This window comes from Microcebus murinus, chromosome 2 (genome assembly GCF_040939455.1).
Source record: "Microcebus murinus isolate Inina chromosome 2, M.murinus_Inina_mat1.0, whole genome shotgun sequence".
NCBI classification, from domain to species: domain Eukaryota; kingdom Metazoa; phylum Chordata; class Mammalia; order Primates; family Cheirogaleidae; genus Microcebus; species Microcebus murinus.
The window spans coordinates 55,305,174-55,319,231 of NC_134105.1; the positions used below are offsets into that span (position 1 = coordinate 55,305,174).

Consider the following 14,058-nt stretch of genomic DNA (forward strand, 5'->3'; position numbering starts at 1 on the left):
AAAGAATCTCTGTACTTGGCCTTTAAGATTGTAAGACATCTCAGTGAACAATAAACATATGAAAAAATGCTCAACATCTCTAATCATCAGGGAAATGCAAATCAAAACCACAATGAAGTATCACTTAAGTCCAGTGAGAATGGCCTTTATCGAAAAGTCTCCAAACAATAGATGCTGGCGTGGATGTAGAGAGAGAAGAACACTCCTACACTACTGGTGGGACTGCAAACTAGTTCAACCTCTGTGGAAAGCAATATGGAGATACCTTAAAGTGATACAAGTGAATCTACTATTTGATCCAGCAATCCCATTGCTGGGCATCTACCCAAAAGATCCAATGACACTCTACAAAAAAGACACCTGCACTCGAATTTTTATAGCAGCACAATTCATAATTGTAAGGCTGTGGAAACAGCCCAAATGCCCATCAATCCAAGAATGGATTAATAAAATGTGGTATATGTATACCATGGAGTACTATTCAGCTCTAAGAGACAATGGTGACATAGCACATCTTATATTTTCCTGGTTAGAGCTGGAACCCATACTACTAAGTGAAGTTTCCCAAGAATAGAAAAACAAGCACCACATATACTCACCAGCAAACTGGTATTAACTGAGCAGCACCTAAGTGGACACATAGGTACTACAGTAACAGGGTATTTGGCAGGTGGGAGGAGGGAGGGGGTCTGGTATATACATACATAGTGAGTGAGATGTGCACCATCTGGGGGATGGTCATGCTGGAAACTCAGACTTGTGGGGGAGGGGGGAAAGGGCATTTATTGAAACCTTAAAATCTGTACCCCCATAATATGCCGAAATTTAAAAAAATTAAAAAAAAAAAGAAGACAATGATACTTGAAAAGGCTCAAGATTGAATAGCTCTTAGGAAGCTGCCAGAGTTCTACTTAGCGTGGTGACTACAGCACCTTCTCTATTAAGTAAAATAAGACCCTCACTTCTGTTTCAGTCATTTAAGCACTAGGTCATTACAGAGTTCAGTGTATTTGAGATGAATGAGAATCCAAGATGAAAATTGGTCTTTTAGGGCCACTGTTTCCTTAACCCATCTCCCCATTGTGGCGGGAGTCTTTCAGCTCCGCCCTCGGGACGAAGGGGTAGGGGTCAGGGGCATGGATCTGGGCAAGAGGGGCTATTTGCGTGGCCTGTTTACAGTAACTGGCTTTCAACACTACGCCAGCCTTTCCACATGTCTCGGGCGGGCGAGACAACAGCCTGAGGCGACACAAGCGCCCCCGGGGCTCCCGGGCGCCAGCAGGGCAGCTTTCCCTGCGCGGAACTCAGGCACGTCGCCCGCAGGGACTAGCCCCGCGCGGGCGCACAGCGCCAGCTTCTGCCCACTCCCCTTCCCGGGCCGGGTTCAGGGCGCGATCCCGGCGAGGCCTCCGCCGCCAGGCGAGGAGGAGCGCGACCGCGTGGGGCTTCGCGCATTGGGCCGCGCTGGCTCCGCCCCGCGCTCCTCTCCAGCATCCCGGTCTGTGAATACAGTCTCAAGGCAGGGGCACGGTGACCTGCTTTCGTGCGCTCGCCGTGGGCTCTGTCCGCGTGACTTCGCTCCCTTTCATGTGATCCCTCTGGCTCTCTCCAGCGCTGACGTCTCCTCTTCCTAGCTCTGTCTTCCTCACTCTTTCCTCTCTCCTTTCGCAGTTCAGCATGCAGAAAACAGCTGCCTCCTCAGACGGATTCCTGCCTGGCTTCCAACATATCGCCACGCAGGCCATCCATGCGGGCCAGGACCCGGAGCAGTGGACCTCCCGGGCTGTGGTGCCCCCCATCTCACTGGCCACCACGTTCAAGCAAGAGGCGCCGGGCCGGCACTCGGTGAGCTGGGGCTATCTGGAGCAGTCCAGAGTTGCACGGGAAAGGAGATATGGCTTTTAAATTTAAAAGGCACGTAAATAATTTATACGATGACTTATAAACTAGGAAGGCAACGGAAAGGATGTTTCTACCTTGTAATTCTTGCAGTAAAGTTTTGCATTGAGTGAGTCTTTTGATAAGCAGGACAGGAAGAAGCAGTTTGTCCAACTTGCCATATACATGTGGACTGAAATTCGTGTGTTTGGGGCAATTTTGCAGTTGAAAACCGAGGTTCCTAACTTCTTTGAGTTACCTTTAGCAACAAAACTTTTAAAGGTGTAGTAAGGAGTCAGTTTAAAAATATTAAAGGTCTGATCACTTGCCTAAAATCAAGATTGTTGCCAATAGCTATATTAATAGTGATTGAATACCTGCTGTGTGCCTTACATAGACACACACATATATAGTATCTTGTGTATTACATGTATTGTCTCATCCGATCCTAACAACAACCCCATTCTGAACTGAATTCTCACTTTAGTGATGAAATAGCTGAGATTTAGGGATGTTAAGTAACTAACCTAAGGCTAGTAAGTGGTGCTGCTGGAATTCAAACCCTGCCCTAGAACTACACGCTGAGGTGCTAGGCTATACCCCAATAATGTTAGTAGTAATTTAACCCCTTGAGTCATTTAAGCAGAGTGGCTTAGTGATTAAGAGTGCAAGTCAGGTAGTCAAAGGCTAGGTTTGAATTGTGACACCACCTGTTCTTACCTGGGAGACATTGAGCATGTTACTTACCTATCCAAGCCTCAGGTTGATCTTGTATAAATGGGGATAATAATAGTACCTACCACATAAGTTGCTGAGATGTGTGTAAAGGTGTATGGTTTATAATAATTACTCAATGGTCGTTTGGTTTTTCACAATGTTCACATTTACACTAATTCCATCTGATACAACTAAGTAAGAGGACAAGACAGGTATTATAAACTTGTTTCAGAAAAGGAAGTGGCCCAGATTCATACAAAAATGATCAGTAAAGCCTGTGAAAAAAGCCTTGTTAATCATACAGCGTTTTCCTTCTGATGGCATGCTTGACAGATCTTGGAGAGTTTAAAGGTTTCCAAGAAATTAATTAACCTTTGTACAAAGTGCTTAGTAAACTACTTCAGTGTGTTATATAAGCTGAGGAGAATTGTTATAGACTTAGCCCTGTGTTTTGTGAAGTAGAGTTCTAACAGCATTTCTATTATACAACTGGTTTAGAATACTGTTGGCTACTGTGTTTTGGAGTCAAAATGTGTACACAGCGTCTCTTCTACCCATACAGCTTGTTTCTGAGATAGGGTTGAGTGAATGTATGCCTGTCCATGCTTTTGAACTTATTATAAGAGTTAACCATTGAGATATGATAATGAGAATTAAATGTTTTGAGCAAGCCCTGAGGGATGGTTAAATCCACAAGACTCTGCTTCATACATTTTTAAAAAGTCAGTTAAGACCACTAAAGGGAATTTGCAGAGCTGAATGAGAAACACCTAACTCTCCAATTCCATTTGGAAAGCCACTGAATAAGTGATGCAATTTGCCACTGAAATATGCTTCTTTTCTCCCTACAAAGTTAAATATCTGCAGTGAGTGTTTATGGAAACATGGGTACCTTTCTGTGGCAGGAGTCGCATGAGTCCAAGCATTTTTTTCTGTCTGGAAGATACTGCTGCAGGTCCTGGTAGGGAGGTGATGGTGAGGAGTGGAGAGGATATCCTGGGGCCCTGAAAAATATGTCTGTTTAGTTTGTCAAAAACAATCAAACATAGCAACAAAACTCTGAAAAATTACTACGAATACTGGAAGGTTTGAATTAGAAAGAAAGGTGTAGAAAGTCTTGTTTTTGATGTGCTAAATGAGGCAGGGAGAGAAAATGTAGGATTTTTAATCAATTTTTAAATCCTAAATTTAAATTTTGGCTTTGACACTCCCTAGCTAGTATATTTGGTTTCATGTTCTTCAAAGCAGGTCACGAGGCTTAAATAAAATTGTTACCATGCAACCAGGTGGGTCCATTGCCCGCTGCCCACATAGAGGCCATTATGCTGAGACAGCAGGCATTGCAGCAGAGAAAGAGTTTCATATTGCAAGGTGCCGAGTGAGGAGATGAGAGAAATTCTTCACATTCATATTCTTGAGAATTTGGGGTCTAAAATTTTTTTAAATGCTTTGGTGAACAAGGGCTAGGGAATTGACCTGGTGATTGGCTGGGGATGAAATCATTGTTTTAGGAAGCATAAATTGTCTTCTTGGCTGAGACTGTTCCTAGGTAGAGGGTTGCAGGACCTGTGGGATCAGTTCCTTAGCATGGCCACTGATCTGGTTGATGCCAGTTTGTGCCCTTGAATGCCGAGTCTAGAAAGTTATCTCAAAGATGTGTCTTAGGTTTTACATGTTATCTATGGAAGGGGTTGGGGAAGTCATAAATTTTGCCCCTATCAAGGATACCTGACACTTATTTTATCTTACTGCAATTTTATGAACTAGATATCTGTATTTTATTCCCATTATACAGATATTGAGATTGAATCTATGAAATGATGAGTAATTTACCCATTGGCATGCAGCTCATAAGTGGCAGACACAGATTTCTAATTGAATTTGACTTCAGACCTCTCTGCATCACTACATCCATAACATTGCCCTATTTCTGTCTAATGGCAAGACTATCTTGACTAAAGAATAGAAAATTATTACAGTGGGATGAACCCATAGTTGTGGAGATGTCTTCATTAAGACTACAACAATAAATCTCTTAGGATTAACACTAACTTCTGTTTTTTTCATTTCCTTAGCCTTTCTCTTTTTTCTTATTTTTGTTTTTGTTTTATTTCAGCATATTACAAGGGTACAAATGTTTAGGTTACATATATTGCCTTTACCCTGCCTAAGTCAGAACTACAAGTGTGCCCATCCCCCAGACAGTGTGCACTGCACCCATTAGGTGTGTATATACTCATCTCCTCCTGCCCCCTCCCACCTGCCCAATACCTGATGAATGTTAGTACTATATGTGCACATAGTGTTGATCAATTAGTACCCAATTTGATGGTGAGTACATGTGGGGCTTGTTTTCCCTTTCTTGTATACTTCACTTAGCAGAGTGGGCTCCAGCTTCATCCAGGATATTACAGGAAGTGCTAGTTCATCATTGTTTTTTGTGGCTGAATAGAACTCCATGGTACATATACACCACACTGTATTAATCCAGTCATGTATTGATGGGCAGTTGGGTTGTTTCCACATCTTTGCAATTGTGAATTGTGCTGCTACAAACATTTGATGTGCAGTTGTCTTTTTTATAGAATGTCTTTTTTCTTTGGCCAAATGCTCAGTAATGGGATTGCAGGATCTTATAATACTTTAGGTCTTTGAGGTATCTCCATATTACCTTTCATAGAGGTTATACTACTTTGCAGTCTCACCAGCAGTGTATGAGTATTCCTATCTCTCCACGTCCATGTCAGCATTTGTTGTTTTGGGACTTTTTGATAAAAGCTATTCCCACTGGAGTTAAGTAATATCTCATTGTGGTTTTGATTTTCATTTCCCTGATGATTAGAGATGGTGATAATTTTTTCATATGTTTGTTAGCCATTAGTCTGTCTTCTTTTGAAGTTTCTGTTCATGCCCTTGCCCAGTTTTTAATAGGGTTGCTTGATTTTTTTCTTGTTGATTTTCCTGAGCTCTAAATAGATTCTAGTTATAAGCCCTTTATCACATGTGTAGCATGAGAATATTTTCTCCTATTCTGTAGGTTGTCTATTTGTTCTCATGATAATTTCCTTGGCTGTGCAGAAGCTTTTTAATTTGATCAGGTCCTATTTATTTATTTATTTATTTATTTATTTTTGTTGCATTGCCTTCAGGGTCTTCTTCATAAATTCTTTCCCTAAGCCAATGTCTATAAAAGATTTTCCAACATTGTCTTCTAGAGTTCTTGTAGTTTCATGCCTTACTTAGGTTTCAGTCTGTTATCCATCATGAGTTGATTTTTGTGAGAGGTAAGAGGTATGCATCCTGTTTGAGTCTTCTATATATGGCCATGCAATATTCCTAGCACCATTTATTGAATAAGGATTCGTTTCCCCAATGTCTGTTTTTGTCTGCTTTGTCAAAGATCAGATGGCTATATGAGGATGGTTTTATATCTGAGTTCTCAGTTTTGGTGCATTGCTCTATGTGTCTGTTCTTATGCCAGTACCATGATGCTTAGATTACTATAGTCTTGTGGTATAGTTTGAAGTCTGGTAAATTGATGCCTTCTGATTTCTTCTGTTCGCTTAAAGTTGCTTTGGCTGTATGGGCTCTTTTCTAGTTCCATACGAAGGTTAGAATTATTTTTTTCTAGATATAAGAAAAATGATGTTGATATTTTAGTAGGGATTGCATTGAATCTGTAGATCACTTTGGGTAGTATTGACATTTTTAACAATGTTGATTCTGTGAAACCATATGCAGAGTACTTTTTTTGTTTATCTGTTTACATCGTCTGCTATTTCCTTCCTCAGTGTTTCATAGTCTCCCTATAGAGGTCTTTCATCTCCTTAGTTAAATATATTCCTAGGTATTTTAATTTCTTTGTTGCTATTCTGAAGAGTATTGAGTCTTTGATTTGGTTCTCAGTTTGACAGTTGTTGGTGTGTAAGAAAGCTACTGATTTCTGTACATTGATTTTGTAACCTGAGACTTTGCTGAATTTGTTTATCAATTCCAGTGGTCTCTTGGCAGAATCTGTGGGGTTTTCTAGATATAAAATCATGTTGTCAGCAAAGAATGATAGTTTGACCTCTTCTGCACCCATTTGAATGCCTTTGATTTCCTTCTCTTGTCTGATTGCTTTAGCTAGGACTTCCAGTACTATGTTGAATAGAAGCAGTGATAGAGGGCAAAGTTGTCTGGTTCCAGTTCTAAGTGGAAATGCTTTCAATTTTTACACTAACTTCTTTTCTTCAGGGTTTTGATTATAGCCGTTCTGGAAATCCTACCAGGAATTGCTTGGAAAAAGCAGTGGCAGCCCTGGATGGGGCCAAGTACAGTAAGTAATTTCCACTTCACAGTCTAGAATCCATTTTTCTTTTCTTTTTTTTCTTTTCAAGCTTCTATACACATCAGCAAGAATCCATTTTTAATGTACTGAGAAAATCATATGACTTTAGAGAGGAAAGTTGAAAAAGAAACAGAAAACAAAAGAAAAAAAAGATCAAAAAAATCATAGAGGCACAGAATATAGAACTGGAAAAAAAAAGATTCACTATTTCAAAATTCTTATTATACTAAGGCTTTGAATTTTGGGCACAAAGTCCCTCATTTGGTATAGTATGTGTATGTGCAATCCTCAATTACAAATAAATATGAGCAGAAGAAAAATGCCAGCATTTACTATTTAATTTTCATGTGAATACACTCTTCATATGAAGCCTCACTGTAAATAGATAAAAATTAGATAAGTTTAACAACACTACCTATGGGAAGATAAACTTTCTTATACTCTCGTTTATTCACCTGATAATTTGTGCCTCAAAATAGCACCAAAGTCTGTTTGCAAGCCCCAATAACTCGTGACAATGTACTCATAGATATTAAAGGTTAACTCCCTGAAGATTTTTTTTTCATAAAGGGAGCGGATCGCTGTTAAATCATCTTTGTATTTTATATATGAATGATACTAAATAAGTATAGGATAGTAAATAGAAAATAAGAGTTTTTATGTATCCATTATGATTACATTTATCAGACAGATCTCAGGTCTGATTTTGAGTTTTGTTAAAAGACTTGCTGAATTGTGTATCCATATACTTAATGAAGGAATTGTATCTTTGCTCTATTCCTTATGTTTGACATTTTTTAGTGTGATATTTTTAAACTGCAATTTAGTTGGCAATAGCCCTTTTATCTCAGATTTTTGTAAAGAATTATTTCAAGTATTTCAGAGAAATATTATAACCAAGGCAGAACTGATGGAAAAAAATTTCCCTGCCTATATTAACCACTTTTATCTTAGAGATATTTTGTTTATCTATTTAATTTTGAAACTGGGTCTCACTCTGTTGCCCAGCTTGAGTAGAGTACAGTGGTGTCAGCTCACTGCAACCTCAAACTCCTGGAGTCAAGCCATCCTCCTGCCTCAGCCTCTGGAGTAGCTGGGATTGCAGGTGCACACAACTACACTAGGATAATTTTGGTAATTTTCATAGATATGTGATCTCACTCTGGCTGGTTTGAAACTCCTGGCCTAAAGTGATCCTCCCGCCTTGGCCTCCCAAAGTGCTTGGATTACAGGGGTGAGCTAGGAGGCCCAGAGAGATATTTTATTCTTGAAAGAGAAAGAGGGATTCTGTAATGGAATTAATCAGAGTATCTCTGGCGACTGAGCTGTGAAGGCTGTCATGTCAGCAGACAGGGGACATAAAGTAATGCAGGTAAATACTGTAGGTGTTTTTTAACCTATATAGGTCTGACTTTTTGCTTTACTCTAACTTTATTTTTATTTTAGATTTGGCCTTTGCTTCGGGTTCAGCAGCCACTGTGACTATTACCCAGCTTTTAAAAGCAGGAGATCAAATTATTTGTATGGATGATGTGTATGGAGGTAGGTGATCCCTCTGATTCATACTGTGTCAACTGGTATTTTAAAGACATTAATAATAAAGTGAGTCCTGAATTATATTAACAATGTTGCCAGTATTATAGATTATTTGCTATATTTTAAAGGTGTGATAGGCACCTCCATGCAGTGTCAGACTTGGCAAAGGAGGCACATAAACAATTAGGGCTCATCTCTGGAACAGCTTATAGGAGAGACTGTTTAATTAGAATTCTATTTAAGGTGTTGGAAAGAGCACATAGGACTTGATCAACTTTCAAACATATTCTTCTCTAGGAAAGATTATGTTTAGGGAGCATGTTCTAATAACCTAAAAGTTTTACCTGCAGTGAAGATGAGGTATAACTTAAAGAGCTCAACCCTGCCTATCCCCTTACCCCTTTTATTTTTATTTTTTGGTTTCAGGGAGCCTTTTGAAAATTTGTTGAAAGCTATGGACCCCTTCCCTCCAAAAAGGTTCTTAAGACCGCACACAATATTTCACATTTAAATTTAGGGGTCTCACAGATTGACCCCTTGATGCCCATTTATGAATTCAAATTCAAGAACTCTCATACCAAAGAGATTAAATGTTACTTGTTTATGGTGGGTAAGTGGGGAGTAGACAGACTTGTTCTTGCCTTTAAGACTGATTTTTGTGTTCAAACAACAGCAAAGAATTTTGTAAATGTACATATAAATATATTCTAAATGCTTTCAAATAATTAAAATGATTTCTAGAATATTACCATTTTATATATTTTCTTTCTGAACACAGCGTTAAATATCTAAGTTTTTGAAAGGAAGGGATTTACTTTCATTTTATGGTAATCATTTTATCCTCAGAAATTTGCACAGTGCTTTGTATTTTATCTTAGGTCCTTATAATAGTTTGTTGAATTGAAATTATGGAAATCTCAAACCATTAGTTATTTTTACAACACATTTAAAAAACCTCATGGCAAACATAGGCACTAAATCCTGAAAATTGTTGATGTTTAACAATTTTTTATATTCTTTTTCAATTTTGTATTACTTAGGGTCAGTCTATATAATATCAAAAGTCCAGTTATTCTTTGAGCATAGAGTACTTTTATTCTCTTTTTGTTTGTTGGCTATCTATAATAGCAATTTTTCCATGAAATTTGCATATATCAAAATCAAATCTAAAAAGGTGTTTATAAAAGAAATCATTTTAAACTGAATGATTTAACCTCTTCCTTTAAAAAAATCTAGTAATTTGATTTACATTGTCTGTTAAAGCTTTTAGAGCTACATAAAAAAGATTGAGAAAGTACAAGGAATAGTAACCAATTATTTTCTATTGTAACAGAGTGAATGGCCTCAAAAAAAAAAAAAAAAAACTTGCAGCAAAAAGGTTTTCTTTCTCTCTAAACCTTCCCCTACTCTTTTTCTTTTTTTGGTACTGAGACCTACATCCCTGTCTCAGGTGTGTGGCTGGGAGAGGCACAGGAATATCTTTTGCTCTTTACAGTGCAGGAGATGGACCAAAGGCCAGGCACCTGGCTGGCAGAGTCTGGAGGTCTGGGTGGGCCTCCCATGTGGGCAGAGGTCACGGCTTTGTCTTTGGCAGGGATGGCAGAGAAGAGACAACTAAAATCATTAACTCAAGTTGAATGACAATAGCCTAGAACTGAGGGCCCTCTCTTTAAAAGCTCTGTATTTCTGCTATGTATAGGAATTTGGTTTTTGAGATGATAATCTGCCATCTTCCTCCTTTTATGGCAAAGTAATAAACTTCTCTTCCCTTCTCAAACCACTTGTTCTTCTTCTTCTGATGTGGCCTCTAGTACAACTCCTGAGGTTTTGGTAACAATCTTACCAAAGTATTAATATAATTAAATTCAAATTTATTTTGAACATTTCATTGACATTAGTTCATTTATTTTATATTGAAGTACTAGAAAGAAATTGTTAAAAATGATATTGATGTTTCAGGGAGCATGCCACTTAATGGTTGAAGAGTAGACATTGGGTGTTTTGAGGAACATTTTCTGTTTCATGCCACTTGTGAAGATCAAATGTGTTTTATTTGAGTCTCGAACCTTAAGGTTAAAGTCCAAGTCCTTCATCTTAAATTAAGTACCTAAAGTAAAAAAATGGAAAATAAAGAATGTCTAAGCCTTATTATTCTTTATTATATTGCTTTTAGTTGTAATTTATTGGTGACTGAGAGTTCCTTATCTATCTAAACGAACATTTGTTTTTTTTTTTTTTTTTTGAGACAAAGTCTCACTCTGTTGCCCGGGCTACATTTCCAAGGCGTCAGCTTAGCTCACAGCAACCTCAAAGTCCTGACCTCAAGTGATCCTCCTGCCTCAGCCTCCCAGAGTGCTAGGATTACAGGTGTGAATCACCACAGGTGGCCAACATTTCTTAATACAATGTTCTTTCCATTTTATCTGATTCTTTTCTGCCTCAGGTACCAACGAATACTTCAGGAAGGTGGCATCTAAATTTGGATTAAAGATTTCTTTTGTTGATTGTTCCAAAACCGAATTGCTAGAGGCAGCAATTACACCAGAAACCAAGGTAATTCTACTAGTTTTTGGTTTTTCCTCTTTTCCTTGTGATTTTTTTTTTTTCATTATTTCTTTTATCAGAGGATGTAACTTAAATTATATGAAAGAACAAATTGTATTGGAAGCCACTGGAAATATCAAAAGATTAAGAAAGGTCTGACATCTCCCAGGTATTATAGCATAGTGTTTAGGTACATAAATTCTGGAGTAGAATTCAAATTCTAATTCTCTATTACAGTTGGTGTATTATCTCAGACAAATTATTTAACCAAAGTCTCAATTTCTTCATTTGCAAAATGGGGATAATTGTACCTGCCTTTTAGAAAGGTGATTGTGAGAATTAATGAGATAATGCATATGAAATGCTTAGTACTATACCCACATACATGGTAATTGCTAAAAAAAAAATCTCTGTGCAATAGCACACAAGTCCCAATTGCATTATCAAGCCTGGTTTTGATAAAAGAAGTCATCATAGAGATTGAATTATAGGAAAGGAAGCTGCCAAATCCCAAACCCTAAGCATGGTGTTTTTTTCCCTGCCATAAGAGATACTGCTGCAAATATTAATAATAGTTGGAAGTAGAGAATGGGACACAAGCAATATTTTGCCTCCATACAGGGAAGCCTGTATGCAATGGAAAGGGGTTTGTCCCTGAGTGAATGGCATATATGATATTCTTTCTTGTGACCTCATTTAAATTATAAAGGACCAGTGTCTTTTATAAATCAACCTAGTCCACATTTTCGCTAGAGATTAAAAGGTTAGAATTGTACCCAAGAATATGTTGCAGTGAATGCTAAAAAGTGAATATCTTTTCATGTACAAATAATTACTTGCAGATTAGCAAAGCTTTTGGTGATCAAGGATGGTATTCCAAGGAACTTGTTTCATTGTTCTTTTTTATCTTGCTTGGGAGAAAGGATACATTAAAAAGGGCTGGTCTAGTCTTTCTCAGGGAGGAAAGCAAATTGTGAGTATATTCAGTCTTGTGACCAGAACTTAATACAGTGGCTCTTTACTGGCTTGAATTAATACATTTTGCTCCCTGAAATATCAGGCTGATCATTTGTAGTAGAATTTTTAAGTCTATGTAAAATCTACCATGTATTTACCTACTAATTTTTAATTTTAATTTTTTTATTATCACTAGGAATCATAATGCTTATCAGGAATAACTTTTATAAATTCTTTAAATATGTCAAGATTTTTGTAGAATATGAATTATTTTAACCACTTCACCTGTTCAAAACATTGTAAAAGTCTCGAATAGGAGGAGTATTAAATCAGATCTCTTGCCCATTTAAATAATAGGTAATAAAAACAGTCATTAGTCCTTTGAAAAAGAAAGCTGTAGATAATGTAATTCAATACAGTGGCATCTTGTTCAACAAATAAAATTCTCTTCCTTGGTCGTTTCAATAACTGTCAAGCATCTACCTCATTCATGCCTGAATTGTGTTACGCTTTGAGATATATGGATAAATATCACATTATCTCTTTTTAAAGTGAGCTATAACCAAGTTTTCTGTCACTTTTCTCCTTCAGTCTAAAGCTGCTGCTCTTCTAAAACCCCGGAGGTACTTATTTTATAGTTTCAGTGCATCTGACATTATTTAAATTCATATTAAAGGTATTTTTTGGCATCATAGGGAGAATTCTTTTTAATGAAAATTATAGAATGTATTCTTATACAACCTATGTTATTCATCTTTGAGAACAAAATTTCTAGACACTGAGCTATGTTTTTTGAAAATAATGAGCATAATTAACTTTAGCACTTGTTTCCTTATGTGCACATTATCTCATTTAATACTTAAGACAACTCTGTAAGTATTACCAACATGACTTATATAGATAAAGAGGAAAGTTACTTAATGATGGCCTCTCAGAAATTTGTAGGAGAGATGAGGATTCAGATTTGAACCTTTCAACTTCATCATCCCTGCATTTCCATTGTATAATGTAGCCTCCCAGATTGTTACAATATATGAGATGTATGTTGAAGTATATTTTTACAAATTATTGTTATTTACTGAATGATTTTAGCTTGTTTGGACTGAAACCCCCACAAACCCCAGCCTGAAGATGATTGACATTGAAGCCTGTGCACGTATTGTCCATAAGCATGGAGACATTATTTTGGTTGTGGATAACACTTTTATGTCAGCATATTTCCAGGTAAATGAAAATAAAATGTTTTGGCATGATTAGTAGACCAAACATAACTATAATTAGGAAAGGACTTACATTAAAATCATGATCAAAGTTATGAAAGCTAATCATAATTATTTATTAGATAAAGTATTAAATTTGGACCTTTTCTACCATTAGTAAATATCCTTTAAAAGTATGTTAATGTCTTTCCTGGTACTTTGTGCTTTTTAAATGTAGCGTCAATGAAAGCTTTCTGGTTCTCTTAGGGTGTGCAAACTGCAGACATGGCCTCAATATGTGATTGTATCTGCCATTCCCTCATGCATACTGGGGGCTTCACTGCTTATGTCTTGGTTACAAATCAGGCATAGTAGTTTTAGTCACATCTCATGTGTTCTTAGATATATTATAAAAGAAAGGCTCAATGATATCTGACTAAATATGACACACCTACTTCTCCAGTTCTTTTCTTTCTTTCTAGTTTTTCTTCCATTTCTAGCACCTGATAGAGTATTCCTAGACCTCTGTGCCTTTAACTTACTTGTATTATGGATTGCTACTTCATTTCTTTTACATTATACCTATATTTATATTTATGTAAATACATTGCTCTTATATTAGACTTTTGGGGCTCCAATAACAAAATACCATAAACTGGGTGGCTTATAAGCAGAAATTTATTTCTCACAGTTCTGGAGGCTGGGAAGTCCCAGATCAAGATTCAGTGTCTGGTAAGGCCTGCTTTCTGGTTAATGGATGATGCTTTCTTGCTGTGTTCCCACATGGTGGAAGAAACCATGCAGGTATCTGGGCTTCGTTTATAAGGGCACTAATCCCATTCCTCAGCGGTGTACCCTTATGACCTAATCACGTCCCAAAAGCTCAACCTCCTAATA

The 14,058-nt window shown here is 37.4% G+C and overlaps 1 protein-coding gene across 1 annotated transcript in view; it reads left to right on the plus strand.

Annotated features, from left to right (window-relative positions):
• The first annotated feature begins 1,508 nt into the window (after positions 1-1,508).
• The window catches only part of LOC105884239 (cystathionine gamma-lyase), a 35,502-nt gene continuing 22,952 nt past the window's right edge, over positions 1,509-14,058 (plus strand). Inside the window, exons 1-5 of the mRNA XM_012787958.3 lie at positions 1,509-1,845; positions 6,832-6,913; positions 8,372-8,467; positions 10,905-11,014; positions 13,055-13,186. Coding sequence (XP_012643412.2) covers positions 1,678-1,845; positions 6,832-6,913; positions 8,372-8,467; positions 10,905-11,014; positions 13,055-13,186 — 588 coding nt within the window. The 5' untranslated portion in view covers positions 1,509-1,677. The remainder of the gene's footprint in view (positions 1,846-6,831; positions 6,914-8,371; positions 8,468-10,904; positions 11,015-13,054; positions 13,187-14,058) is intronic.